A 25,644-nucleotide genomic window follows, 5' to 3' on the forward strand; every position below is an offset into this window, starting at 1 on the left:
TGCACGTGCCACTTCGGCATCCCCCGTGCTACCCTTTAAACCCAGAGCACAATAATATGACCCATCCAGTTACTGGTTCAAACTGGACAAAGTTAGCCTGAGTTTCAGCAATGGATTGAAGACTGGGTTCGAGGCCAGTGCTCAGATGGCCCTCATTTAAGGTAAGCTCTCGATATGTGAGCCGATGTCCTCAGGCTGGGCTGATCACACGTCTCTGAGCTCTGTAACATTTCAGCGTCTGAAAATATAATAATTTTCATTTTTTATTTGAAATCTTGTCACCACTTTCAGAGCTAGAAGAAAAATAAAATAAAAAGGCCCAATAGGAGCACATTGGGGAGTTCACCTGGAGTGGAAAGCAATCGGACACACGTTTCAATGGAAAGAGACTTTTTAAGGCTCGGCAATGAGTTTTTATTTTTATGTTAATTTTTTTTACCCATAGTAATCCTAACGTACAGTTAACAGAGATTCTAAAATGGCCCATTAGTTTCAATAAAATAGATTTTTTTTTTTTTTTTTTTAAGTTTTCTTTTTTCTTTTAAATTCACATTAGCCAACCAAACACATGTCTAACAGGAGGGGTATCGTGTGCAGGACAGTGTCAAAAAGGGATGCATTGCTCTAAAATAAGAGTTCTCCAATAATCCATCTAGAGGGAACTATCAATCATCCAAGCTCCCCCCATCCCCCACCCTCAATGTGTAAACTGTTCAAATCATTTCAATGAAACCAGAATGATGACAAATAAATATATATATTTTAAAAACAAACAGTAAAAACAATCTTTGTGAAGTACAGTGGTGCCCAAAAGTAAGGCCTCTCACTAGAGGAGATCTCAACTACAACTTCATTTGATTCCCACCAAGATTTATTTATTATTATTATGATTATTTAGTAACAGTGATGATCTAAAAGCCTGACTAGAAAACACAAATTGAAACCTAAAAACCTAAGTGTCATTGATATTGTTGTTAGAACTGTGAGTCACAAAAACTTCAGGTACACCTATTTAAAAAAAATCTATATATTATACTATTACTTAAATTCTTGTTCAGATGGCGTTTATATATTTATTGCTTCCTATATTGGATGTGTATAAACGCGTGTTATGACAATATTCTGGGTGCTCCCTTGTGTGTGGGCGTGCACCACTCTGCACGGTATAACCGTCACGGACAGCTTACTTGCCTCATTGGAACACGTTTAAGCCTTTTCCGAGTCCCTACAAATTGATCCTTTAAAGTACGGAGATGAGGAGAAAGGTGGTCAGTAGCCCTGATCCTGGAGAGCCCTAATTCAAAAGCTTTTGTAGGCATCTTCAGTCACTGAACCTGAACCTGAACAGTTGAAAAGACATTGTCAAAGCTTAGCTGCCTTAAGTGCACTGGGAACATTGTAGCCCCAACTTGTGTTCCTCGTTGCTGGTCTTGTTTAATACGTCGCAACACCAGAGGAATCACTGAAGGTGAAATGTTATTGGTGGATTCCACTTCATTTGCATGGTTGTTCTCACCCCTTGTTGAATGAAAAACCTTTCCACTTTCCCCAGCAAAAAGTGGAAAACCCACCATCTCAATTCACTATACTATAAAACGCCTACCACCAAAAATATATTATTTCTAACTCTGATCACCGTTTTGTGAAGGTCTGAGTGACCATATGTACACACACACACGCTCACAAATATTAATAATTAATTCCCTTATGAGGACATTCAATTATTATAATAACAATAGAAAAAGTAATTAAAAAAAAGTCTATTTACAGTTTTAAGTTAAGGGTGGTCATGAAAAACAATGAGGGAGATCTGATCTGGTGATCCCAAACATCCTACAACTATATTGAATGGAGACAGTAAATACAGCTCTGGAAAAAATTAAGAGACCACTGCAAAATGATCAGTTTCTCTGGTTTTACAATCGATAGGTATGTGTTCAGGTAAAACGAACATTTGTGTTTTATTCCATGAACTACCGACAACATTTCAAATAAAAATATTGCCATTTAGAGCATTTATTTGCAGAAAATGACAACTGGCCAAAATACCAAAAAAGATGCAGTGTTGTCAGACCTCGAATAATTCAAAGAAAATAAGTTAATATTCATTTTTAAACAACACAATACTGTTTTAACTTAGGAAGAGTTCAGAAATCAATATTTGGCGGAATAACCCTGATTTTCATTCACAGCTTTCATGCGTCTTGGCATGCTGTCCACCACTCTTTCATATTGATGTTGGGTGACTTTATGCCACTCCTGGTGCACAAATTCTAGCAGCTCAGCTTTGTTAGATAGCTTGTGACCATCCATCTTCCTCTTGATCACATTCCAGAGGTTCTCAATGGGGTTCATGTCTGGAGATTGGGCTGGCCATGACAAGGTTGATTGACCTGGCTGTGTGGCATGGAACATTGTCCTGCTGGAAAAAACAAACAGGAAGCCAGTTTTCTTCCAGGACAACCTTGTACGTGGTTTGATTCATGCAGGAATGGAATGGCTGCCATAAATGTAGAAATGCTGATTTAAAGAAAAATGTGCAGTGGTCTAAATTTTTTCCAGAGCTGTATATTTTCCCAAAGCTTTGTCTTAATAAACTTGCGAGCCGAGACAAAAGCAGGGGAAGTTCACATTAGTCTAAATACTTATTCTGCATGGTTTAAAATATATTGTATATCCTGTTCTGCTTGCATTTCCCTTTAAGCCTATTTATGCAAGTAAATAAGAGTGGAAAATCACACCTAACGCTAAGATGTTATATTTTGGATAGTATTTCACTTTCAGACCATTTTGAATGCAGCTGTACATGTACCGTGTGGAGTCACTTAAACTCAAGTCATTAAATTAAGAATTTTAATTATATATATCGCAAGGTTAAAAAGGTGCACCTCTCATGGACAGGAAAATCGCATACGTCCAGGAAGCTTGCGTTTTGGAGGACACCTGTACAGTCTACATCTCACCCACACTTACACTGGGGCCACAAACAGACAGACATTCTGCTTTTAAATAATTCTGCATCAGAACCGAAAAAAAAACTTATTCTATACCTTATCGAACTGGGTTAATGCCATTTCACACCAAAGGGCACTAATCTGTACAGTACAGTTTTCTCAAACACACTACTGGAGAATTTAACTTGACCTTCATAGCTGACATTTAGCACTGGTAAATAAATACATATAATAGATTACCTTTTTCTGGCACTAATACTGATGGGCACCATTGCATTGCTTTCATTCTTTACCAATACAGAAAAGATTATTAATATTATTTTTGTGTTTTGACGTATAATTTACGCTTCCTTCAGGGACGTCAATTTAGTTTTGCTTTTCTAAGCAAAGGGGTGTGTTCATCAGACAGGAAGATTTCCAGGGTATTCGAGGTAATTTCTTTAAACAAAAAAAAAAAGAATTCTAAAAGAAACAGCATTCAAAACCCAGTGTGATGGCAGACTTCCTTTCAAGCAGTGATCTCAATGTTAGAAGTAAAATAAATAAAGAAGAAAAATATATTAAAAGAAAAAGGTTTTCAAGGAATTCAAGAAAAAACTGTCCGGTAAATGTTATAGTATGATCCGAAGCCCTTATTAAAATAAACAAAAAAAGTATTTTAAATTACTGCTAAAGAGGTGAGGGTGGGTCATAGGCTTTAAAAACCTTGATAACCGGGACCGCGGGTCTTTCCCTGAACCTCCCATGTGTTCCACCGCTCCCGTGACAGTTCTCATCAGCAATCGGCCAGGAGGTCCATGCTGAAGCCCAGCAGGCTGCTGCCGCCCATGTCCAAGGGGGCATCCAGACCTAGTGCTCCCAGCCTGGCTTTGTGCACCTTCTGATGATGCCTGAGATTGGACTTGCTAGAGAAGCTCTTGCCACACTGGAGGCAGGAGAAGGGCTTCTCCTTAGTGTGGACGCGCTGGTGGCAGATCAGCTGCGTTGACACCCGGAAGGCCTTGCCACAGTCCGGGCACTTGTAGCGCTTGGGCTCGGTGTGGATGCGCCTGTGGTTCTTCAGAGCCATGAGGTTGGAGAACTCCTTCTGGCAGGCGGCGCAGGAGTAGGAGCCCGTCTTGTGGCTGTTCTTGTGGTTGAGCAGGGAGCCGGCATGGCGGTAGGTGCGGCCACAGTGCTCGCACACATGGGGCTTCTCGCCTCCGTGGCCCTCCTGGTGCTCCTGCAGCTCCGCCAGCGTCCCGAAAAGGCTTTGGCATTGATCGCATGCGAACGGGGGTCCACCTCCTCCTCCGTCTTGGGATGGGGGCTGGCCGTCTCCGTGGTCCTCCGCCAGCCTCTGATTGGCGAAGTCCTGGGGCCGGGTGCGGTGCAATGTCAGGTGGTGCTTGTAGCTGCCCTTGCTGGAGAATCCCTGCTGGCAAGGGGAGCAGAAGTACGGCCGCTCTTTGGTGTGGACGCGCCGGTGGCTGAGCAGGTGCGAGGAGACCCGGAAGGCCTTGCCGCAGTCCAGGCACTTGTAGCGCTTGGCCTCAGAGTGGATGCGGCTGTGGTTCTTGAGGGCCAGGAGGTTGGAGAACTCTTTGAGGCACACCGCGCAGTTGTAGACACCGGTGGTGTGGGTGTTCTTGTGGTTGAGGAGGGAGCCCGCGTGCCGGTACGACCTGCCGCACTGCTCGCACCTGCAGCAAAAAAGGGAACCAAGACACGACATTTTAAATAAATACATAAATACATTCTTAGATCATAAAGTTTATGAGAGGAGGCCATTCGACCCATTGAGGGAATAAAAGCATGCCTGTTCTGCTTTAAATGCAAGTAAAAACTTTATAAAATGGTCTGTTCACTGTAAGATCTTGTTTCTTTAAGCCTTTGATGCAGCCCTGGGTCTGGGAGAGGGCAAGGTGATTTTGGCAGCATGATTAATTTAGAGACAGGTCATTAATTAATCTCCATCAATTCTACAATAACAGTGACAAACCCAACCACTACAGCCAGTCATATTCAAGGGCTGCACCTAGGGCTGTGCGATATATCGAGTTTTTGTGATATACTCGATATATTATTTTGCAAAATACCTACATATTGTGAGAATCAAGTTTTTGTCATTTTTTTGCAAGTATGTATAGCTGTAGACCTGGAAACTATGGAATATTGCAGGAGTAACTGTAAATGTGTATCTTTATATGGCCAATCACTTACAGAAGACACTTATCAGTCATTTTGTATTTGGCCAATCACCTTCTAAAAGTAAGGTGGGAGAAGGAATGAAGAGGAGAGAGCAAATGTGTCTCTGTGGTGTGTTACTATGGAATAAGTTATGTTGATGTTAGTAAATGAGTAGTTTTGAGGTCTTTAAATTGGGAGATGCAACTGCTTATAAAGTTTTACAATTTTATAAAACGGATGGGTTAGTGGAATTATGATCTTGAATGCTACACTTGATATATTACGATTTTTTAAACCAATGGAAGCGAATGAACAAAATAATAAAGTTATCTAGTTTTAATGAAATGTTTAAATTAGATACTAAAAACAGAAGCGAATACGGATTTATAAATATACAGCGTTTCCTGCAACACTATTCAAACTAAGCAGCCCACCTGGCCAAATATAAGTTTGAGGGAAAAATAATAACAAAAAGAAACTAAAGCACAAGCGCACAGGCACTGCCCCGCTCTCGTTCACCTTGGGCAAACTCGATATGCAAGCAGGCCGACAATACATGATCGCACCCTGCACCCCCCTATGATTTAGATATAATTAAATTAAAGAATAATAAAGTTTGTTTGCACTCTTATAAGTTGAAAGCAATTATTTTTATTTCTTGGCAGACGCCCTTATCCAGGGCGACTTACAACATAAGTGCAAACAAAGTGCAAAAATACAGTGAATTACAAGGCATCACAAGGCAATGTAAAATAATGCAGAATGTTTCATTTTCTTTTTATTAAGAAGGTGACCAAATTTTTTTTTGATTATAATAACAATATTTTGAAATATAACATTACACAGTGCTGTACCAAATTTAAAATCAAAACTCGACCATCATAGAGAAGAAATGTACCCGTCTAGCAAGAACAGATGACAAATACACCAATATGAACCTGGATGTGGTAAATATACTTGAATCTATACTATTTTACAGCGCATATGTTGCATGATTACAATTACTTGTGCTGTTGTTGTTATGTGATAGTAAACAATACTCCCTGCTAGCACACAATGTTGCCACAACGTTGTAGGAACGTAATTTATGTTGACACAACGTTATAGAAAGTTGTGGCAACGTTGTGTGTTAGCTGAGCTCTGTGTGTGTACATCACATAGCAACAGCACAAGTACTAGTAATCATGCAACACATGCGCTGTAATGTGTTGCATTCTGCGGGCTTCATGAAGTCTATTCTGCAGGCTTGAGTGTATTCCATGCTTTTTTGTCAAAATGTAGTTTGATAGCAAGCATTTTGCACATAGTTTTTACAGGAATACTATAGGCATGTTTCTATTGTTATTTAATATATTTAGGTTTTTAATGTAATGGCATGTGGAATTTGTTAGTTTTGCATATTTAATGATTAAAGGAAAACTTGTTTGAATGTCTTTTGTATTTTCTTGTAGCTTGTTTGGTGAAAAACAAGAAATAGAGATATATATTGTGCATCACCCAAACTTTTAAAAATAGAGATATTATTTTTAGGTCATATCACCCAGCCCTACAGCACTTTAGTGTAGACAAACAAGACAAACCAAGCCCCTCTGAGGCATGTAAAAGACCTGACCTCTGCTGGGCTAAGGAACTCACGTGTATCTTCGGTCACTGCTTCCCGGTTCTTTTTCCATTTTCACTACCCCCCGTTGTTCCCTGGCTTCATGCTTGACCACCGCCAGCCGAACCCGGCATCGGTGCCGCTTGAGACCCGACTTGCCCAGGAAGCCCTTGCCGCAGTCAGGGCAGCGGTGTTGCACGTCCCCGAAGTGGACCTTCTGGTGGTTGAGGAGGGCGCTGGCAAGACGGAAGGCCTTCCCACACTCTGCGCAGATGTGCCGCTTGCCCTGGGTGTGGATGCGCAGGTGGTTCTTCATGGCCATGGGGTTGGTAAACGGCTTGAGGCACACAGAGCAGTTGAAGCTGCCGGTCTTGTGGGTGTTCTTGTGGTTCAACAGTGAGCCGGCGTGGCGGTAGGTGCGACCGCAGATGTCGCAGCCAAAGGGTCGCTCTTCGGGGGACTGGATCTGGGCGGGGGGGCTGCCATTCTCCACCTTGGCAGGGAGGAGGCGGGTGGGGTTGGTCACACAATCGTGAGTGGAAAACTCGGCCACTGTGGGGAAATTGCGGTCACACACCACGCAGCGGGTACTCGGAATAAGCTTGCCATCAGAGTCCCCCCCGCTACTCTTTCGACCCTGGCTGGCCCTCCTGCCTCTCCCTGCTTCCCTGGCCTTCTTCTTGCGGCAGGCGTGTGCCTGAGTGTGGCTGGATAGCTGCTTCTGGCCGCGGAAGGCCTTGCCACACTCGGCACACACAAACTTCTTGACAGCGAAGTGCAGCCGCAAGTGGTTACGCATGGCCAGCTGGTTGGGGTAGGTGTTGTTGCAGATGGTACAGTAGTACTGGCCAGTCTTGTGGGAGTTCTTGTGGTTTACCAGGCTGCCCGCGTGCCGATAGGTCCGGCCGCACTGATCACACGAATAGGGACGCTTTTCCAGCTTGACGCCCTCCCCATTAGCACTGGCATCATTTTCTGCAGCTGGGGCTAGATGGGCTTCACTCTTCACCACGGCTTCTGAGGACGAGGTCTGAGACTGTGCATGCGCAACCTGGTGACCCCTTCCGGGGCAGCCCCCCTCTGGGTCATGGGCTCCCCCACACTTGCCGCACTGCAGCCAAGAGGAGGTGCCATTGCTCCCGCCAGCCAGGGAATGCTGCAGCAGTGAGGGCAAGTCAGCGGTAGGGTCCATGGCGGCCCTGTTCAGCTGCATCAGGTGCTGCAGCTGGAGGTTGAGCTCCTTGGTCCGGAGCCGGTTCTCTTCGTGTATGCGTTGGTGGTTGACCAGCTGCTTCTGGATCTTGAAGGCTTTCCCGCACTCAGTACACTTGTGCCTACAGTAGGGAGAGAGAGTGCAAAAGTAATGTTAGGACCATGTATTTATTGATCTTTATGAAAGCAGGAATGTCCACTGAGAGCAGATGGCCAATTTACAATAAAGATGCACCTCAAACATGCAGAAGTAAGGTAATGATTAAATTCCATCAGTCACAAAATGACTAGAAGTGCTTGTCTGTGGACCAGCTACGGTTTAGTTTGCCTCCTGGTCATTTTTCTGTCCAAACCGGTTTTGGGAATGGCCGATTAATCCGATCCACTTCATTGATTGTGTGAGAGGGGAAACCAGACTCAATTTTTAGCGGGCAACTACAACTGGTTTTCATGGCAGATGGATGTAGGTTGGACAGGTAAGGTAGCTTTTGATTGACATGGTCTGTCACGAGCACTGCTTTAGCAAGACTGTTGCTGGTGTACCACTAAACTATTAAACTTCAGCCGACTCGAACTGCCTTAGGAATTGCCATTTACAGGTTCGATTCAACAGCGCTGCAACAGAGTAGGCAGATGTCAGTCAGCATTGATTCAACCCTGCAACTAAACACTGCCTCGAGATATAAACTGGTCTCATTTAATTAATCTGCAGTCGTAACTCAAACTGAAACTGATGAGTGATGAGTTAAAAGCCAGGGAACATGCAGATCCCTCGGGCCAAGGAAAGTGAAAACTGCAAATCACCTCATTAGAGATCATTTGATTTCAAAATAAGCTTCATAAATTACACCAAGAAGTATAATCCTAAGTATCTATATAATCCTGCCTGGCCAAAAATTATGCTCATGTTATAAGGTGCATTAAATGCTCAAATATTTACTCTAGATTTCTTTGTCTTGTGTCAATTCATTTGTTTAATAATGCTTAGCAAAATATTCTTGTGAAGCAAGCCCAACGTTGCAGGAAAAGCACTTGGGTTAAACAGTTAAGACATCCCACACTTAGATCAAATGAATGCAACACATTTACATATATACATACACATATATACATCCTATATGATTTTTAGAGCAGACTATTATACATCTCAAGCTGTGGAGTGACTTGCCTGCACTTGCTAAAAATCAATAAGTGGAGATCTAGGCTACACACAGATTCTACTTAACAGGTTAAAAAACAGCACATTCTCAGCTAAGACACCTTAGGAAAATATTTTTGCACTTCTTGTGTGAACTGGGTATTATTTATTTATTTATTTTATTTATTTTATAACTAGCAAACATCAAGCTTTGTGAGCCGCCTCCAGAGGAATTTTGAACTGTACCAGAGGATCAGCGTTTGCTTTAAGAATCACTTCAAACTGTAGCTCTGTCAGTTTCTCCTTCACACACTGGCGAGTGACTGAATCTTTTCAAAGTAAGCTACCCTACAACCACAAGTGATCATCCCCCTGGGATTCTACCTCATTAAGAAAAAATAAAAACATCTGTAACTGACAAACAGCAGCAAAATAAACTATTGACTGTTGCCAGTGGCTTGGAGCTTTCTGTCTGCTTAAAATAAAATAAAGACATCTGTAGCTGACAAATGATGAGGTTCATGTAAATCTATCGCTAAACCATGAAATATGTTTAACTGTCAGGAACCCCAAATGATGGAATTAGATAGTTTTCCAAAAAAACTGGGCCTTCTGAACTTTTCAATGATTTACACATATAAAACACACATGACAGAATTGAACTATAGATTTAATCATTTGGGGATTCAAACAAGTAAACAAAAGTATTTCATATTAGAATGACTGGTTTAGATGAGCGTTTCCCCAACCTGCTTCTGCATTTGTGGTTTCCCACTGAACTCACAACTGTCCTATTTCAAACTTGTCAACTCTTAAAACAGGGGAGAGATCGGTCAGGCACATAGCTGGCAACGGGCCTGACACAAAAGACCTCTAGGAACACAGGTCAGAATTACTGCTTTATATGAACCTTTTTATGAGCCAACAATCACCCCCCGATTTTCCTCCCTTACACCTACTCCCCCATAGCCTGCTCCTCTAAAGCCAGTCTCACCTCTTGATATCAAAGTGGACCCTCTGATGGTTCTTGAGCGCCAGCAGGTTGTAGAAGCGCTTCTGGCAGACGAAGCAGCGGAAGACACCGGTCTTGTGTGACTTCTTGTGGTTGAGGAGGCTGCCGGCGTGGCGATAGGCCCGTCCACACTGATCACAGCGGTGGGGTCGATCAGCAGAGCCTGGGCTCTCTGCAGTTAAGCCAGGGTCCGCTTTTCCTTCTTCCCCGGCGTCTCCTTCCTCATCGAACTCGTCTTCCATGGCAGCCGTGGCAGATTCGTGGACGCAGTGGTGGGTCTCCAGCTCGTGATAGTTGGCACAGGTGACACCACAATCCCCACAGATGTGGCTCTTGTCCTCTGTTTTCATCGGCACAAGGCTGCCATGGAGAGCGTCGTGTGGTCCATGTGATAACTGGTGGGCCTCCAGATCACGTTCATTTGAGAAGCTCTCCCCACACGTGCTGCAGATGAGAAGCCCGCCTTCCTCTTCCTCCTCCTCCTCACTCTCTACCTTGGCCTCGTCGTCCAATGTGGAGACTGACGAGCTGCGGCTTGCATTGCTGGGGGTGTCGTGGGGGTGCGTGTGACAGCGCATGTGGCTCTTCAAAGCCGACAAGCCAGAGTAGCGGTTGCCACAAACCGAGCACTGGTAGATCTCACCATAGTCCTCTGGGTCCTCGAAATCATCCACGCGTTTCTGGGCTGGGCCGCATTTCCGTCGCTTGGACCCCACGGGCCCTTGACTGTCCTCATCGTCATGGCCGAGATCGTGGTCATGGTCAACCCCTTCCTCCAGATCCTGGAAGTCTACATTATGCACAAAGCCATTCATGCTTTCCCGGCGAGGGCACTGGTGGGCCTTGATGCCTGCGATATCCGCGTACGTTTCCCCACAGTCAGCACACATGTGCCTCTCCACCGGGAAGCTTGTATCCGGCAGGATGGGAGAAGTAGGAGCACTCTCAGCCAGCTCAGAATCAAAAGGCGGGAACTCCAAGCTCTCTAGGTCGTCGGCGCTGTCACCCTGTCCGATGTCTTCGGGCATGTCCAACTCATTCTCTTCGCCGTGGGTGGAAAAGGGAAAGCCGTAACACTGCCCTTCCAGGGTTAGGGGTTCTGGGGACAGCCAGTCGTCTCCCTCCGTGCTCAGGGGCAGGATAGAAGGTTTGGACTTGTGGATGCGGAGGTGGCTTTTTAAGGCTGCCAGGTGAGGGTAGTGTTTCCGGCAGATGGAGCACTGGTAGATGCCAGTCTGGTGGGAGCGCTTGTGATTGATGAGGCTGCCGGCATGTCGGTAGCTCTTGCCACAGAGTTGGCACTTAAAACGCCTCTCGCCCGACTCGGCCTGGTCGGTGGTGGCAGCTATGTTGGCTTTAGATTCCTCCACAGTCACTGCCACCTCCTCAGAACGCTGTGGCTCCTCCTCTTTGATGTCGGCCACCACTTCCTCACTTTGAAAGCCTGAGTCATGCGTCAGGTAGTGCTCTTTAAGGCTATCGAGGTCAGGGTAGCCCTCCCCGCAGTAGGCGCAGGTGTATAGCTGACCGTTCACTGAACTCAGATCCTGATCGTAGGCCTCTCCTTTACTATCAGCGTTGTCCAGGAGGGAGTCGTTCAAGGCTGGCTGGTACCCATCCACATCTGGGGATCCACCTGCCCCGTACTCATAAGAAAGGTCCTCCGAGAAATCATCAGGCAGCGCTAACGATAGCGATGCGTTGTTGTGCAGCAAAATGTGATCCTGAAACTCTGCTTCGCTGGAGAAAGCCACCTCGCACAAATGGCAGAAATTGGCAGCATCGCCATTTTGGGGGACAGAACTATCGGTGGGGGGATCAGACAGAGGAACCGCCGTGGGACGGGACTTGGATCTGGTGTGGATGCGCAGGTGACTGTTCAGAGCTGCCAGGTTAGTGAACTGCTTGTAACAGACATTACACTCATAGGCCCCAAGCTGGTGGGATTTCTTGTGGTTAATTAGGCTACCATGGTGCCGGTATGTCTTTTCACACTGGTTACACTTAAAAGGACGGTCTTCATCGGAGTTTGTTTTTTCCGTCCCAGCATCGTCTAGGTTGACAGCGTGGTTCCTCTGGCTCTCCCCAGAAGAATCTGAAGAGTCCTCAGTCTCTGGCACATTCCCCGGACTCGAGCTCGGCTTGGCACCACCCTCGTGGTCATCGAGGATGTCATCCGCCTGATTCAGAAAAGGGTGGAGCTGCAAACTATCGCCAACAGCCAGGGTGACGTTTGCATCTGCAGAAAAGACGTCTGAGGCGTCTGCGGTCAAACTGGAGTTGCCGGGCAAGGCATAGGAATCGTCTGGTCGCTCATCCGCAGCCGGGCAGCGTCTGGACTTGCCCGGGGAGCCTCGGAGGCTATGGACCTTCTGGTGCGTGGCAAGTTGGGTGGCCAGCCGAAATGCCTTCCCGCACACCGAGCAGGGGAAGTTCTTGCCCGGCGTGTGGATGCGGAGGTGATTTTTAAGTGCTAAAGGGTTTGTGAGCTCCCGCTGGCACACAGCGCACTGGAAAGAGCCGACCTCGTGGGTCTTTTTGTGGTTAACCAGGCTCCCCGCGTGCCTATAACCACGCCCACACTGGTTGCACTTGAACCTGCGCTCCTCCTCGTGCTGGTAGTGGCTCTCCACGTGCTCCAAGAGGCTGGGCCAGCTTGGGCACACCGTATCACACTGCTTACACTGGAAGCCTATCGTCCGTCCTTGGTCCTGCATTGCGGGGGAGGGTTTGGTGGGTGGGGGTCACAAAGGCAGGTTTTGGAAGCAATAAAAGAACAAAACTAGTTTCTCTTCCACTCCAGTTAGCTTAGTCTCAGAGTCCGCATGCTATGTCTGGCTGCTCTGCATTGCTCAAAAGTGCGATGCATTCAAAGAGCCAGCTCACCCTTCAGCAAGCAGACGTTCAGAGCCATTCTCCCAGGAATATTGCTAAGAATACTGAGTGTTGACGGCACAGACAGCATAAGAGTTGGGAGCTGTGAAAACACAAAAGGGGAATAAAAATTAGCACCTTTTCAGTAAACCTGAGGCAAGCTGGCATATGCTTGAAGATTACTGGAAAAACAAATATTTACTATTTATATTTTATAATGTCCTGGGGACAGATATAGAGTCAGTTGTACCAATTTAAGAGTTCTATTTTATCCTCTAAATTGACAAACATTTAGTGGCACTCGAACAAGATCAATGGAAGACAGCTCATTTGCATTCACTGACAGAGAGCAGAACTTATGACTATAAATAAGAAGTACTTTGGCGTCACATTGTGTACCAATTAGCTTATTAAAATCAGGGACTTCCACTTCTCAATTCAAAAATAACACTAAGAGATGATGGCACTGGCATGATTCCCTTTCTCATTAGAACTTCCCTGGCTGCAGTACATTGCAAATGGAAAGCAATTTATAATTTTTCACAGGGCAATACTGAGTGTGTTATAAATTGAAGAAAACAAACAAAGCTTACAAAAAGACTCTACACCAGACCCACACTGATACGTTGCTGCTTACACCGTTTTTATTTAAGTTTTTAAATGAGAAATATTTTGGGCTTTGAAATTGTCTACTTGTGCTTTGATTTGTGAAATTATATGCATGTGAAAACACAACTTGTTAAGTTTAAGCTCAACCCCTTCCAGTAATTATGGCTAAAATCACAATTTCATAGACATCCACTGAAGCAAAATTGTATTCCTTTCCCGAGGGATACTTATCCGTTGTTAAAACTATCAAAGGAAAACAAAAAATGTAAAAAAGTATTGCTACCCAGAAATCACTATTGGTTCATTAGCATACATTATAATTAATATGCAACTTCATGTGTACCCACTGCGCTATATCAAAGAAGGAAGGCTGCTGTTAGGTCCAAAGTAAAGCAACGCATGTTTTGCATCACTATACAAGCAGGACCTAGATTTTTTTTCACTGATCACAGCACTACAATCGGGATACTGCAAAATATACAGGTCAACGTTGCAAACGGGGTTGTACAGCTATTTCTACATGAACAAGTGTCAAGCCAATCAAAAACTGCACTCTCAAAGGTATTAGAAAGTACAACAATCCCTCAGAAAAGGGGTTGATGTTTTTGGTTGGCAACATCACAGTTGGTAAATACTAATGGGAAACATGAGAAATAGGAGGTTAGGTTCTCTATGGCTCCAGTTACACTTATTAAAGTCTTAGGTTGCATTTTCCTTCATTAAACACAAATTAAAAACAAAATAACATAAAAGCAATGCAATGCAAATACCATGACATACTGGGTAATGTAACCAGTAATTATTGTATTAAATAATAAAAAGTTATGTTTTGTTTTATGTACTCATCACACATTTAGGGGCCATGATTTTAACTGAAATATAACTGCAACATCTAAATTATGCTAAGTTAACACAGAGCAACGAGACCACATGCACACACTACTATGACCAGTACACAAGAAAGCGAAAGATGATGCTGGTAGTGGGAGATACTGGTGAGAATGAAGCGCGGAAGAATACACAAGATGGGGTGGATGCTTCATACATTTCAGTACAAAAAATTTTAAAAAAAAAGCATACACAAATATATATGCAGCTGTTGTTATTGGGGTAATCGATTTGGTATATGAAATATTGCTAATTAAACTATAATTATTTTGTTTTGCGGAGCACTGATTCGCCCTAGGGAACTATAAAGATTCAAGTTGATTAAACGGAGTTAAGAGGGGAGTGGAGGGTAAACGGTTGACTACATAGAATTCAATGGGGTGGCAGTACAAAGTTTACACCACCTCCCGTCTCAATTCCTGTATTAATGTATATGTGGGAGTGCCTTCCCTGCACAAAGTGAATTCAGTGTAGGGAGGGATCACTTGCATCCTGCATATATCCCACTAAGTGTTGTTTTGGCCTAGTTGATGCAAAGTCAGATACATTTGTTGATTAGCTCATCAGATTCATAAGCAGCTTAAAAGTACATCATTGCAGTATCACAGCACCCAGAACGATTGTTTGATGTAGGTATCCCAGCGCAAACCTGAAATGCAGGGTCCCGGGCCTCGTCTTTATTTTTGAGGTTGCATCCCATGTTTAAAACCCCACCTCTATACCATGGAAACTAAAGCCTACAGCAACCCGTTTGTCACAGATGATTTTTCTTATTTATTTCTCGAAACTACAAGGTCACATGCATTTCAGATTACTCAGAAACACCTCTAAAATTGTCTCATTCTGACATCCTTGCGAGATTCAGAAATCTTTTTATTTTTTCCGTTTTTTTACAAACGATTGGCATCATTCACACTTATTCACTGTTATTCAGTAGTGAGGAAGAGAGAAGGACATGTGGGGAACTGTGGGAAGAATGCACCTCCCCCATCTGATTAACTGGTACTAGCATTGGCATTTGAGACACACAGACGGCCAAGCAAGACTGCCCGTTTTCAATTTAAAAATACATGCATATTATCTATTTTTAAGGATGCAAGGCTTCGGAGGCAGTGGTTTGTCAAACATTAGTCAGAGTTTACAATTCTAAAAAGACGATCATTAGATTCCACTGTGCTTTGCTTGACAAAGTGGTCACTTCGGGAGGCACTGTTGTGTAATATTGGTCATCTTATGGATTTAAACGCTTCCACTTCTCTTGTTGTCACTGTTGACAGATGAAGCTCTCCCTGTAAGCTCTCAATTACTTAATTAACCTAGTTATTTCCTCCCTTAGCATTATTTAAAGGTCTTTTACAGGTCAATGGCTCACAATATGATTTTGATTTGGGGTTCACTACCTGACACATAATATGCAGCCTGTAAGGAAGTATTTAATTCATTGATTTAAGTAGGCTACCTAATCAGACCAATTAAGTTACTGAGCGCTTGGCTAGGACAAAAGGCAGCACACAGGGAGGTCCTTGTTTGAGACCCCAGCTTTATGACGTCTGGTGGCTTTGACTTCTCCATTCACTATTCAGAGTAAGTGCATATTTACCCTTTAGACGAATAAGACCTACTTAAAAGCTAGCTGTTGAAAACAAAGTACATCATCTCTGATTTGAAAGTGTCCAGCACAGACTCCAGTGTGAGCAGCGCCTGAGTCATGAAGCAGAGCTCTGTATTACACTCCCAAAATAAATGGCTAGGATTAAAACTCACTTTTTAAACCCACTGCCACCGACAAGCGGCTATAATGAAAGTGTACCGACACACACACAGTTTCATACACACATTTTACGAATCTATCAGCCGGACATGACATGCATTGCCGCTATATTGAATAAGCGGGGCTTTAAACCGGCTCACCCCAGCCCGGCGCGTCGCAGCTAATCCGGGCCGCCGCGGAAACCCGCTCCCGTGTCGGCGCTGTCCTGGGAGGGGTCGGGGATCAACCTCGTCCCTCTCCGGCTCAATTTAAGATACGAGCGACGTGTTTCAACTTTGCCCCGCTGCCCGGTAACAAAGTCCCGGGAGAAGAAAAACTACACGTCGTCCGCGTCGGCACTCATTCTCGGGACAGGAAACGACAAGCCGGGGAGCCGAAATTGACGCATCCGAAATGACTGTGTAATGCACGTCTCATCCAGGAAATAAGCACTTGCTGGTGTAGTTATGCTCCATCAGCGGCTTGCATTAAAGCGATAAAGAAGTGCACCGCGAGTTTCTCTTACTGCTCACCCACACAGGCGGGACATTATTTCAGCTCTAGGGGGAGATGGAGGAGTCCGCACTTTCTCCCACACCATATGAAACCAACCTCTGCCACCATCTAGATATCGGTGCGGTTTCATTTGATCGGAAGACATCAAAAGCACCCTTGCCCATCTGACAGGAACTATGAGTCCGAGCACAAAAAGAAACTTTCAGCAACTGTCTGAACTGGAGATACACATCCCCGGGCAGGACTGACACCAAGGGCAAACCCGCTGCTCGGATCCCCCTCCAAGAGCGGGGTGGTCGTCCAGTTTAATCCCCAGTAACTCAACACGATGAAAGTGCAGCGATCAGAAAGTGTGCGAGGTTGTATTTTAAGAGCCCTTGAGCTCATTGTACAACTTATACCGATATCACTGGTCCGGTGCGGCGCTGTGTGCTGGGCTGCCCATTCCCGTCCGCCGTGCGAGTCACTTGTGTTTGTTTTGCTGATGTGGAGCAAATAGATGTTGGGAGAATTGCAGGAACACAAAGAAACGCAATGTTTCAACCCGGGCTGTAGCCCAGCTGCTCACTGCCCCTGTAAACTTAGCTTGGAACAAATTGCAAATGTTATTTTTAGGTTTGCTCTAGTTCACTGTTGTTATTTCTACACACACACAAAGCTCGCTTCCCTAAACAAACACTTAAACGAGGGGGGATCCAGCCTGTGCGGAGGGAGCGCAGCGAGGCGAACTTACCCCGTCTGCCGCCATGCCGCCCGGCCGGCCTGCGCTACTGCGTCGTGTTGGGGGTTTCAAAGCGAAAGTTGGGATTTTATTCAGATATTCTTTCGGGTCCACGAACTGCCTTTCTCGCTCTCTCTCTCTCTCGCTCTCTCTCTCTCTCCTTTTTTTTTCAATTCCACATACTTCCTGCTGTTGTTGCTAGGAAACAGGAAATGTGCCCCTGCGAAATGTGTCCCCCGGCGCACGAGCCGCCGTGCCGTGCGGGACCCCCGGCCCGAGCGACGTGCGAGGAAAGACGGCGGTGGCGGGCGAGTCGCATCGAAGACGTCCGGGCACTTTCTTCCAAGTGGGCAAAGGTCTTCAATCAATAAAGCGGATTTGCTCGTTTGTTGCTTTTAGGGGGTTCCGTACACATGGTGCCCACAGGGGCGCAGCTGCTGTGTTTTCCTGCAGGACAGGCAGCGCCGAACCCGCAACACCGGTGACCTTCCAGCCCGATTCCCTTCACATCCACCCGCGACTGATGTGAGGGGGTGACGTCCCGGCTACGAAATCCACTCGCCCTCGTCCCGGGGCTATAAATACCCGTGTGTGCTTGTCTACACGTGTTTTGCCGTCTGTTCCGATAGCTCAGCGCAAATCGCGGCCCACTGAGTCCGCGGCGGCCGGTGCGGGAGGCGCAGTTGCGGCGCAGTTGGCACATGGCCCTCGCTTCCGCTCCGGCCCGCAGATGCGCTAGTCAGCTTTTCCAGTTGGGCCCAAATGCAGGGTTTTGCACGTCTGTGCGCTCATGAAAGTCGGCTTGCGTGTATTTTCCCCTTTGTTTTACACCATGGGTCGACTTAAAAAAAAAAAAAACATATGATGGTATTCCGCCCACACAGTGTTCTATATTAATCTCAGCAAAATACATGGCTTTGTATTTGTATTTCACTTGAAACAATTAAATCATTAACTTGCATATTACAACGAAATACTATTATATTTTAATAACGGCAGGTTGACCTGGATTTACTTGTTCTTTCAGGAGTGCTTAAAGCAAGCCACTGGATTACTTGAATTTGTCATCAGCTATTAATTAAAGGGCCCTTTTTTAAAGTGACTTTACTTATTATATTAAACAGTAACTGTTTTGTTTACTGAACATAAGTAATGTAACATGTAAGTAAATATATTACTATCAACTTCTACCAAACATTATATATTACTAAGAAATAGCATAGTCGCTGAGTAATTTCATTTACTAATTGAAGAATAAACAAGTATTTGTTGTGTGTTCTATTGAAATGTGCTACATATAATGGGTGTGTAGGTGTGTGTGGCATTTAACAAATTAAAGTGTGAAAAGGGTAACAAATATTAACAAACAATAATACAAAAAAATGCTTTTGAATAGGACTGGGTTCTTTATAAGTCGAAGCAGGAGCGCAAACTTATCATGGATGCATGAAAACCAACACCTCAGACTTGTAGAGCCGCAGATCTGGACGGGTCGCTCACTGAATGGCCAGGTTTCCTGTGTCGGCGGGTGTCGTGTGAAATTGCACTTAAAAGCGAACAAAAGCTAGACGTGTTTGCCTCGCTTAGCCCCCTGTAAGGCAGCCATGTGAAACAGTGTAAAGGAAAAACTGGTTCCTCTAAAGGTTGCATGCGTTTGACCCAATAACATGACAAACGAAACCAGGTCGGGGTGATCAAACCTAATAGAAATTAAGCAGCACAGAAAGTCTTCCATTTCCACAAAGTGCGGTAGAAATTGTACTTATTGTGCTTCAGGTCGCTTTAAAGTTTAAAGTGTAATGAGTAGGAAAATATAATACTACATCCCTTTCCTAAGACCTATACTTAATTGTCCTACATAATTGTTTTACTGTCTACCTATCCATCCAAAAGAGCTTTATTGGCATGACAAGATTATATAAAGCCTTTACAGCAAATAACTAAACTTTACATAGATTGAGTACAACAATAATACAGGATACAAATTGTACATTTACAAGAATAATCCGTCTATCTATGAATAGATTAAATATAGTAATCTTATACATCTTTGTGTATTGAACAAATAACATAATGAGCTGTGTGTGTCATTTAACAGAAGCATTTATCCAAGGCGACAACATCAATACCAAAATTAATTAGCAGCCGAATCAATTATTATCATCATGCATAGCACCCCCTCCCTAAAAAAATATATTATAATAGTACATGTACAGGAAAATGTGACTAAGCAATAGTGAAGCTCAATTACAATCCAGTGTGCTTCTGAATAGCAATCATATATAACTATAACACACCAAAAATATCCTGATGTCCGCATAGGCTGCAGCGGTACAGGCACTGGCTGTTGTAAACAATGGACACGAGTAGCACACAATTTAAAGCTACACTGCGCCATATTAGTGAGGGAGGTCAGGCTATATATACATTTAGTGTTTAGTGGCTGAAGCCAGACTTGAGGACTTAACTAGCACAGGCTGTCAGCCCCTACAAAACCAGTTGTCCAGTCACTACTCTTCCTCCTGTTGTTGTTATGGTGGAGTATGAGGGTGATATTAGTTGAAGTGCAGCGCAGGCCGGGGCTGAAGCGCCACTTTGCGCATCTTGTCCCACTTCTGTCTCTCCGCCCCTTCTCCGTGCGCCCCCGGGTCCTAAAACCAGCCCGCTTCTGGCTCGGCGCTATCTGTTCCCGCACAGCAGCCTGGAAACATCGTGACATTAACCATTCTCTCCTTTGGGTCTTTTTTTATATAGAAGAGCCGTGAGAGGTAAGGATGATAGTTAATTTCGGCCGGGCTGCCCTTTTCTGTCTGTCTTATTTTTTTTTGCGTCCACGCTTTCCGCAAAAATGCACCGGTTCCGCCTGTGCGTCTGACTCGGTCCTTGTCGTGTCTGGTCCTAAAGCCAGCCATTTTGTCTGCTGCTCTTTTTTTCTCTCCTTTTCTTAAGTTGTTTTGCTTTGTTGTGTTGAAGCCGAGGAGATGTGAGGACTGGTTTGAATGCATCCTAACTGCGGGGTTGATGTTATCTTGTTTCATAATGTGCTTATTTAATGTCTTAAAACGCAACCAGAGCGCAGCTTTTTATGGCACAAAACGACGGAGGGCTTTGCGATGGTTTAACTTCCTCCAGCAGCTCCTCTCCCCGCTCCCTGAGGTCCTAGAGCCCGCCATTTTGTGTTTTCGACAAAGCTTCTTGATTATTATGTTTTAGACTATAGATTTTAAAGGCCTGTACTTAATTATAACATTCACTTATTTCTTGCCTCGTAGACAATACATGTTAATCCCAATCCAGTCTTATTGATTTAGTAGCGATGCATGTAATGGGAAACACCTTAACGCAACATTGTAAAGGCCTTTTACAGTTTATAATGTATATACTTATCGACAAGTTTGTACACCCCTTAGACATCGGTAGAAAACTGAACATATGTGGTGCATATATATATATGAAAAATATTTAAAATAATACTAATATGCTTGCATGTAACTGACAGTATACAAAGTGAATTTAAAAATATATAAATAATTAATAAAATGAAATAGATTGTTTTGCAAAGGATTATTGTACTTTGTCAACTTATATCAATACATTCAATTTAATTCAAATGAGCAAATCATTATGTTTGAGCCATTGTTGCTCGGAAGTCTGTGCTAAACAAGGTGTCGCTCACTACAATGCTTGCTTGGTGGCACATCAGAACATACTGTCCAGTAGGTGGCACCTTTTCTTGGAGCAGTTCAGCTAATAGGAGGCAGTTAACTGGGTTACAGGTAAACACTGTTCAATTGTAGCAGTTCTACTTGGCTGTCAAACAGTGTCTGACTGAGACGGGTACTAGAACATGCTTTAAACCAGTTAAAATCAGTCCTGGAAGAACAACTACCCTGCTGGTTTTTGTTCCAACCGAGCTCTCAATTACTTTATTGAACCTTAACTGAAGTAACATTCTGCTTATATTTTACTTTTTAAATTGTGTAATAAAATAGTTGGTTCTTTATACCATTCTATTCTTAATTTACCCCATACTCTTTAAAATAATTAAAAGGCTCTGATTTAGGAAATTTGAACCCTTAACTGAAGTAATATTTTATAAAGGGTAATAAATCGGTAGTAACAGGTATGTCTGGATCACCCTGGAATGATCCCTCTGTAGCAAAATACATAAAGGGCCCACAGAGAAAGGAACCATTCCGATGCGTCTTTCTCTGTGTAACATAAGCCATCAATTTGATGGACACTGCATACTGACCTGTACATGAAGTAGGAAGACCTAAGTATATCAACTCCAACCTGTTTCTTTTCTGTTTTTCTCTATTCACAGAGTGGCCCCATTTACCATTCAATCTGTGTGAGACAGTGCCTCCCACCTGCAGAACAGATGGCATCTCCCCAGTCAGGGGTCTCCCCCCCTGCAGAGCAGAACACCCCTCCGGCAGTGGAGGAGGAGATGAAGGAGGAGGATGAGGATGAGGACGAAGAAGAGGAGGAGGAGGAGGAGAGGGATGGGGGTGGGGAGGTGGAAGGGGAGCCAGTACGGGAGCTGGAAGAGGAGGAGGAGGAGGAAGAGGAGGAGGGTGAAGAAGAAGAAGAAGAAGAGGAGGAGGAGGAGGAGGAGGAGGAGGAGAAGCGTGGGGGGAAAGGAAGAGGAAGGCAGACTAAGCAGGCACGCTCCTATAAGTGTTCAGTGTGCCAGGAGGTGTTCCCCAGCGCCGCCCTGCTCCGCTCGCACAGGACCTCCCACAGCAAGGAGCAGCAGCTGCATGCCTGCGCTCAGTGCACCAAAACCTTCCCTAGCCGGGCACAGCTCTCCAAGCACCAGCGCTCACACTCGGCCCAGCGCCCCTTCCAGTGCCTGCAGTGCCACAAGGCCTATAAGACGGCCACCGAGCTGCGCAACCACCTGCGCAGCCACACGGGTGAGAAGCCCTTTGTCTGCACCGAGTGCGGCAAGGCCTTCATGCAGGCCATCTGCCTGCGCATCCACATGACCCAGCACAGCGGCGAGCGGCCCCATGCCTGCCCCTTCTGTGCCAAGAGCTACCCCACCCTCTCCAAGCTCAAGGTTCATCAGCGCTCGCACACTGGAGAGAAGCCGTACCTGTGCGGGGAATGTGGCAAGAGCTTCGCTGACCCCTCTGTCTACCGCAAGCACCGGCGCAACCACCAGGGACACCGCCCCTATGCCTGCAGCCAGTGTGGGAAGACCTACACTGAGCTGAAGGACCTGAAGAACCACGAGCGCTCGCACACGGGCGAGAAGCCCTACCTGTGCTCGGACTGCGGCAAGGCCTTCTCACGCTCATCCTCGCTGGCCTGCCACCTGCGCATCCACTCCCAGAGCAAGCCCTACCAGTGCGAGCAGTGCGGCAAGGGCTTCACCCAGCTCTCCTCCTACCAGAGCCACCTGCGCACCCACTCCGGGGAGAAGCCCTTCCTCTGCCCGCAGTGCGGCAAGATGTTCTCCGACCCGTCCAGCTTCCGCCGGCACCAGCGGGCCCACACCGGCTTCAAGCCCTACCCTTGTGACAAGTGTGCCAAGCGCTTCCGGCAGCCGGCCGACTTGGCGGTGCACCAGCGCGTTCACTCGGGCCAACGCCCGTACAAGTGCCAGAGCTGTGAGAAGGCATTCGTGGCCTCCTGGGACCTGCGGAGGCATATGCTGGTGCACACGGGGCTGCGGCCCTTCTCCTGCACTGAGTGCGGGAAGTCCTTCGCCGAGCGCTCCAGCCTCAACAAGCACCGGCGGGTGCACTCGGGCGAGCGCCCTTTCAAGTGCACCTTCTGTTTCAAGGCGTTCGTGGTGGCGTCCAGCCTGCGCAAGCACATGCGCACCCATCTCACCGACAGGCCCCAGGCCGTGGCCATCCCTGTTTCAGATTGTCCCCCGGATCCCACTGCTACTGCCTCCGATGCTACTGCCTCCGATGCCGCCGCCACCACCATCACCACCACCACCCTTCCTCAGTTCTCCTGCCAGCAGTGTGAGTTTGTCTTCAGCAGCTGGGCCGACCTCCACTCCCATGAGGCCCTTCACCCGTCCCCGGGGCCAGAGAGCACGGGGACCCACACCTGCGCCACCTGCCAGGCAGCCTTCTCCACCCTGGCAGAGCTGCGGGCACACGAGAAATCTCACCCGCAGGCGCGCCCCCATACCTGCGCCCAGTGCAACAAGGGCTTCCTGAACAAGGCCGGCCTACGCAAGCACGAGCGGATCCACTCGACCAACCGGCCGCACACCTGCCCCCAGTGCGGCAAGGCCTTCTTGTTCGCCGCCTACCTGCGCAAGCACCAGCGCACCCACCGGGACTCCTACCCCTCGCCACAGACCGAGCCCCAGGGCCTCGCCTCCCCCACTGCAGATGCCCAAACCCTGCCACTCACCGTCCCCCTGACCTTCCAGACCCTTTCCACCACCACAACCGTGTTCATCGATAAGACTGAGTGACGCATGTGGGCATCAGCTACCCGGTGAGTGCTGGACCAAACGCACTTTGGGGAGACATCTTGGATCAATCCTGTTTGTCAAGTCGAACTGACAGGCCCTTTAGCCCCTTCAGTGTCTTGCCTTTACACATACACTCGAGATCGCACAAGTCTTTTGAACCTCTGACAATCTGAACACCATACTTGTTTCAGAGCAAAACTGGAGCAAAGAGAACTGTGCAGTTACCAACTACGGTATTTTTGGATATAGTTCAAACAAAATCAGTGACATCTGTAAAAAGAATAAACACAAACATGTACAGGGGGCAGAAAAATGCTCCAGCCAAGTCCAGATGCCTTTTTTTTTTGTCAAGGCTGATCAAATAACCTCCCCCTGTATCCAGCATAATAGCAGCTACCTTAGTGTTTCCCTGTAATAAGGACTGGATATCACTCTTGTTTTTATTCTGAATATAATCTGCTAAGGAGACGATGATGACAATTGCAGCTGGTTTTGAGAGCACACTACCTTTCATTAAAATGCTTTAAATGTCACCAGAGTGTGTAACTTCATTTGTCCCAATGCTTCCCTCCAAATTCAAACATAATCAATGACTGAATCACAGTGTGTTTCACCTTAAGATATAAATACCTGGCTAACCAAATAGCACTGTGGCAACAATGCATTGAAGCAACAGGAATGTGGAGACTGCAGGGCCCGAGTCTAAATATTGTAATACAAGGTTCTAAAAATATGCTCACAAATAAATATAACTAAAAAACAATGTAATGTTTATTTGACAAATCTTACTAACTATGTATATACGTGTGTTAAATAATAACATTTCACTTAATATGTATTGCAATTGATGAGATGGACGTTTGAAATATGCGCCCCAAAATACAGCAACTTTTCAGTTTAAGAGACGGCTGTAACTGCATTCATGATGTCATGCAGTAATTCAGTTGCAGCGTTAAAACGCATTACACGGGAAAAACTAATCATCCGCTTCTGAATTCCAGCTCGAAGTGATTGAGAAAAAAATGAATTCTGGCTTCTGTAGATTAAATATAGACTAGATTTTTTTTAAATGCGTGTTAAATCGCATTATTTATAGTCGCGCTATAAGCAGACAGTATTTGCTACAAAATACACAATTTGATAAGAGTTTAAGGTGGGTTACTAGTGACCCCCTAGATCTTATATTTGACAGTAAATATGCAGGAAGTCTTTAGAGTTTTCTTTTTTCATGCCTGTTGTAGAAAGTCCCAAGAAAAACTCCCTGTCGCCATCAAACTGCAAAGCAATAAACGCGAGGTTGTTGTGTGTTGAGGACGCAGTGACTCAAAGGGGAAAACCGCGACCACGCCTGCATTTACTTTCGCTTTCTGCGCTAATTGTGCTGCTGTTTAGTGCAGCGAGCGTCACACGACGTCAGCCACAGAAAAACAGAATCAAATCCTTCCGTCTAACAGACACATCTCCATCTCATTTACAGCACAACACAAATGGTGTTATTGACTGCTGAATACACTGTCATCAATATCCTTTAAACAAATACATTAAACAAAAGTCTGTAGCAGGATTTAAAAGTACAACTCAGTTGTTACAACTCATGGACGAATCTAAATAACACATATCAGCCTACACAGATCGCTACATAGCACTGCATTTTCTATAGCAACAAACGTTTCGAAAAAGATGGTCAACACCACGAAAATACGTACCAGTGATCATGGAAATTTGATTCAGCATCTTTAACTGTGGCGCA

At 45.4% G+C, this 25,644-nt stretch overlaps 2 protein-coding genes across 3 annotated transcripts; one reads left to right on the forward strand and one right to left on the reverse strand.

Annotated features, from left to right (window-relative positions):
• Positions 1 to 387: 387 nt before the first annotated feature.
• Positions 388 to 17,698, reverse strand: znf646 (zinc finger protein 646). Of its 2 annotated transcripts, none has more exons than XM_066721672.1 (4): positions 17,456 to 17,698; positions 10,068 to 13,062; positions 6,759 to 8,057; positions 388 to 4,636 (listed from the first exon to the last, which is right to left on the reverse strand). In XM_066721672.1, the coding sequence occupies exons 2-4, from the start codon at positions 12,800 to 12,802 to the stop codon at positions 3,730 to 3,732; spliced, it is 4,941 nt and encodes a 1,646-aa protein (XP_066577769.1). In that variant the 5' UTR covers positions 12,803 to 13,062; positions 17,456 to 17,698; the 3' UTR covers positions 388 to 3,729. The 2 variants fall into 2 exon arrangements, with proteins under 2 accessions (XP_066577769.1, XP_066577770.1); XM_066721673.1 differs by lacking the exon at positions 17,456 to 17,698 and adding an exon at positions 16,368 to 16,682.
• Positions 17,692 to 24,427, forward strand: znf668 (zinc finger protein 668). The gene is made up of 3 exons (XM_066722039.1): positions 17,692 to 17,799; positions 21,771 to 21,881; positions 22,017 to 24,427. The coding sequence occupies exons 2-3, from the start codon at positions 21,828 to 21,830 to the stop codon at positions 23,892 to 23,894; spliced, it is 1,932 nt and encodes a 643-aa protein (XP_066578136.1). The 5' UTR covers positions 17,692 to 17,799; positions 21,771 to 21,827; the 3' UTR covers positions 23,895 to 24,427.
• The last annotated feature ends 1,217 nt before the right edge of the window (positions 24,428 to 25,644 follow it).

This window comes from Amia ocellicauda, chromosome 14 (genome assembly GCF_036373705.1).
Source record: "Amia ocellicauda isolate fAmiCal2 chromosome 14, fAmiCal2.hap1, whole genome shotgun sequence".
Lineage (NCBI taxonomy): Eukaryota > Metazoa > Chordata > Actinopteri > Amiiformes > Amiidae > Amia > Amia ocellicauda.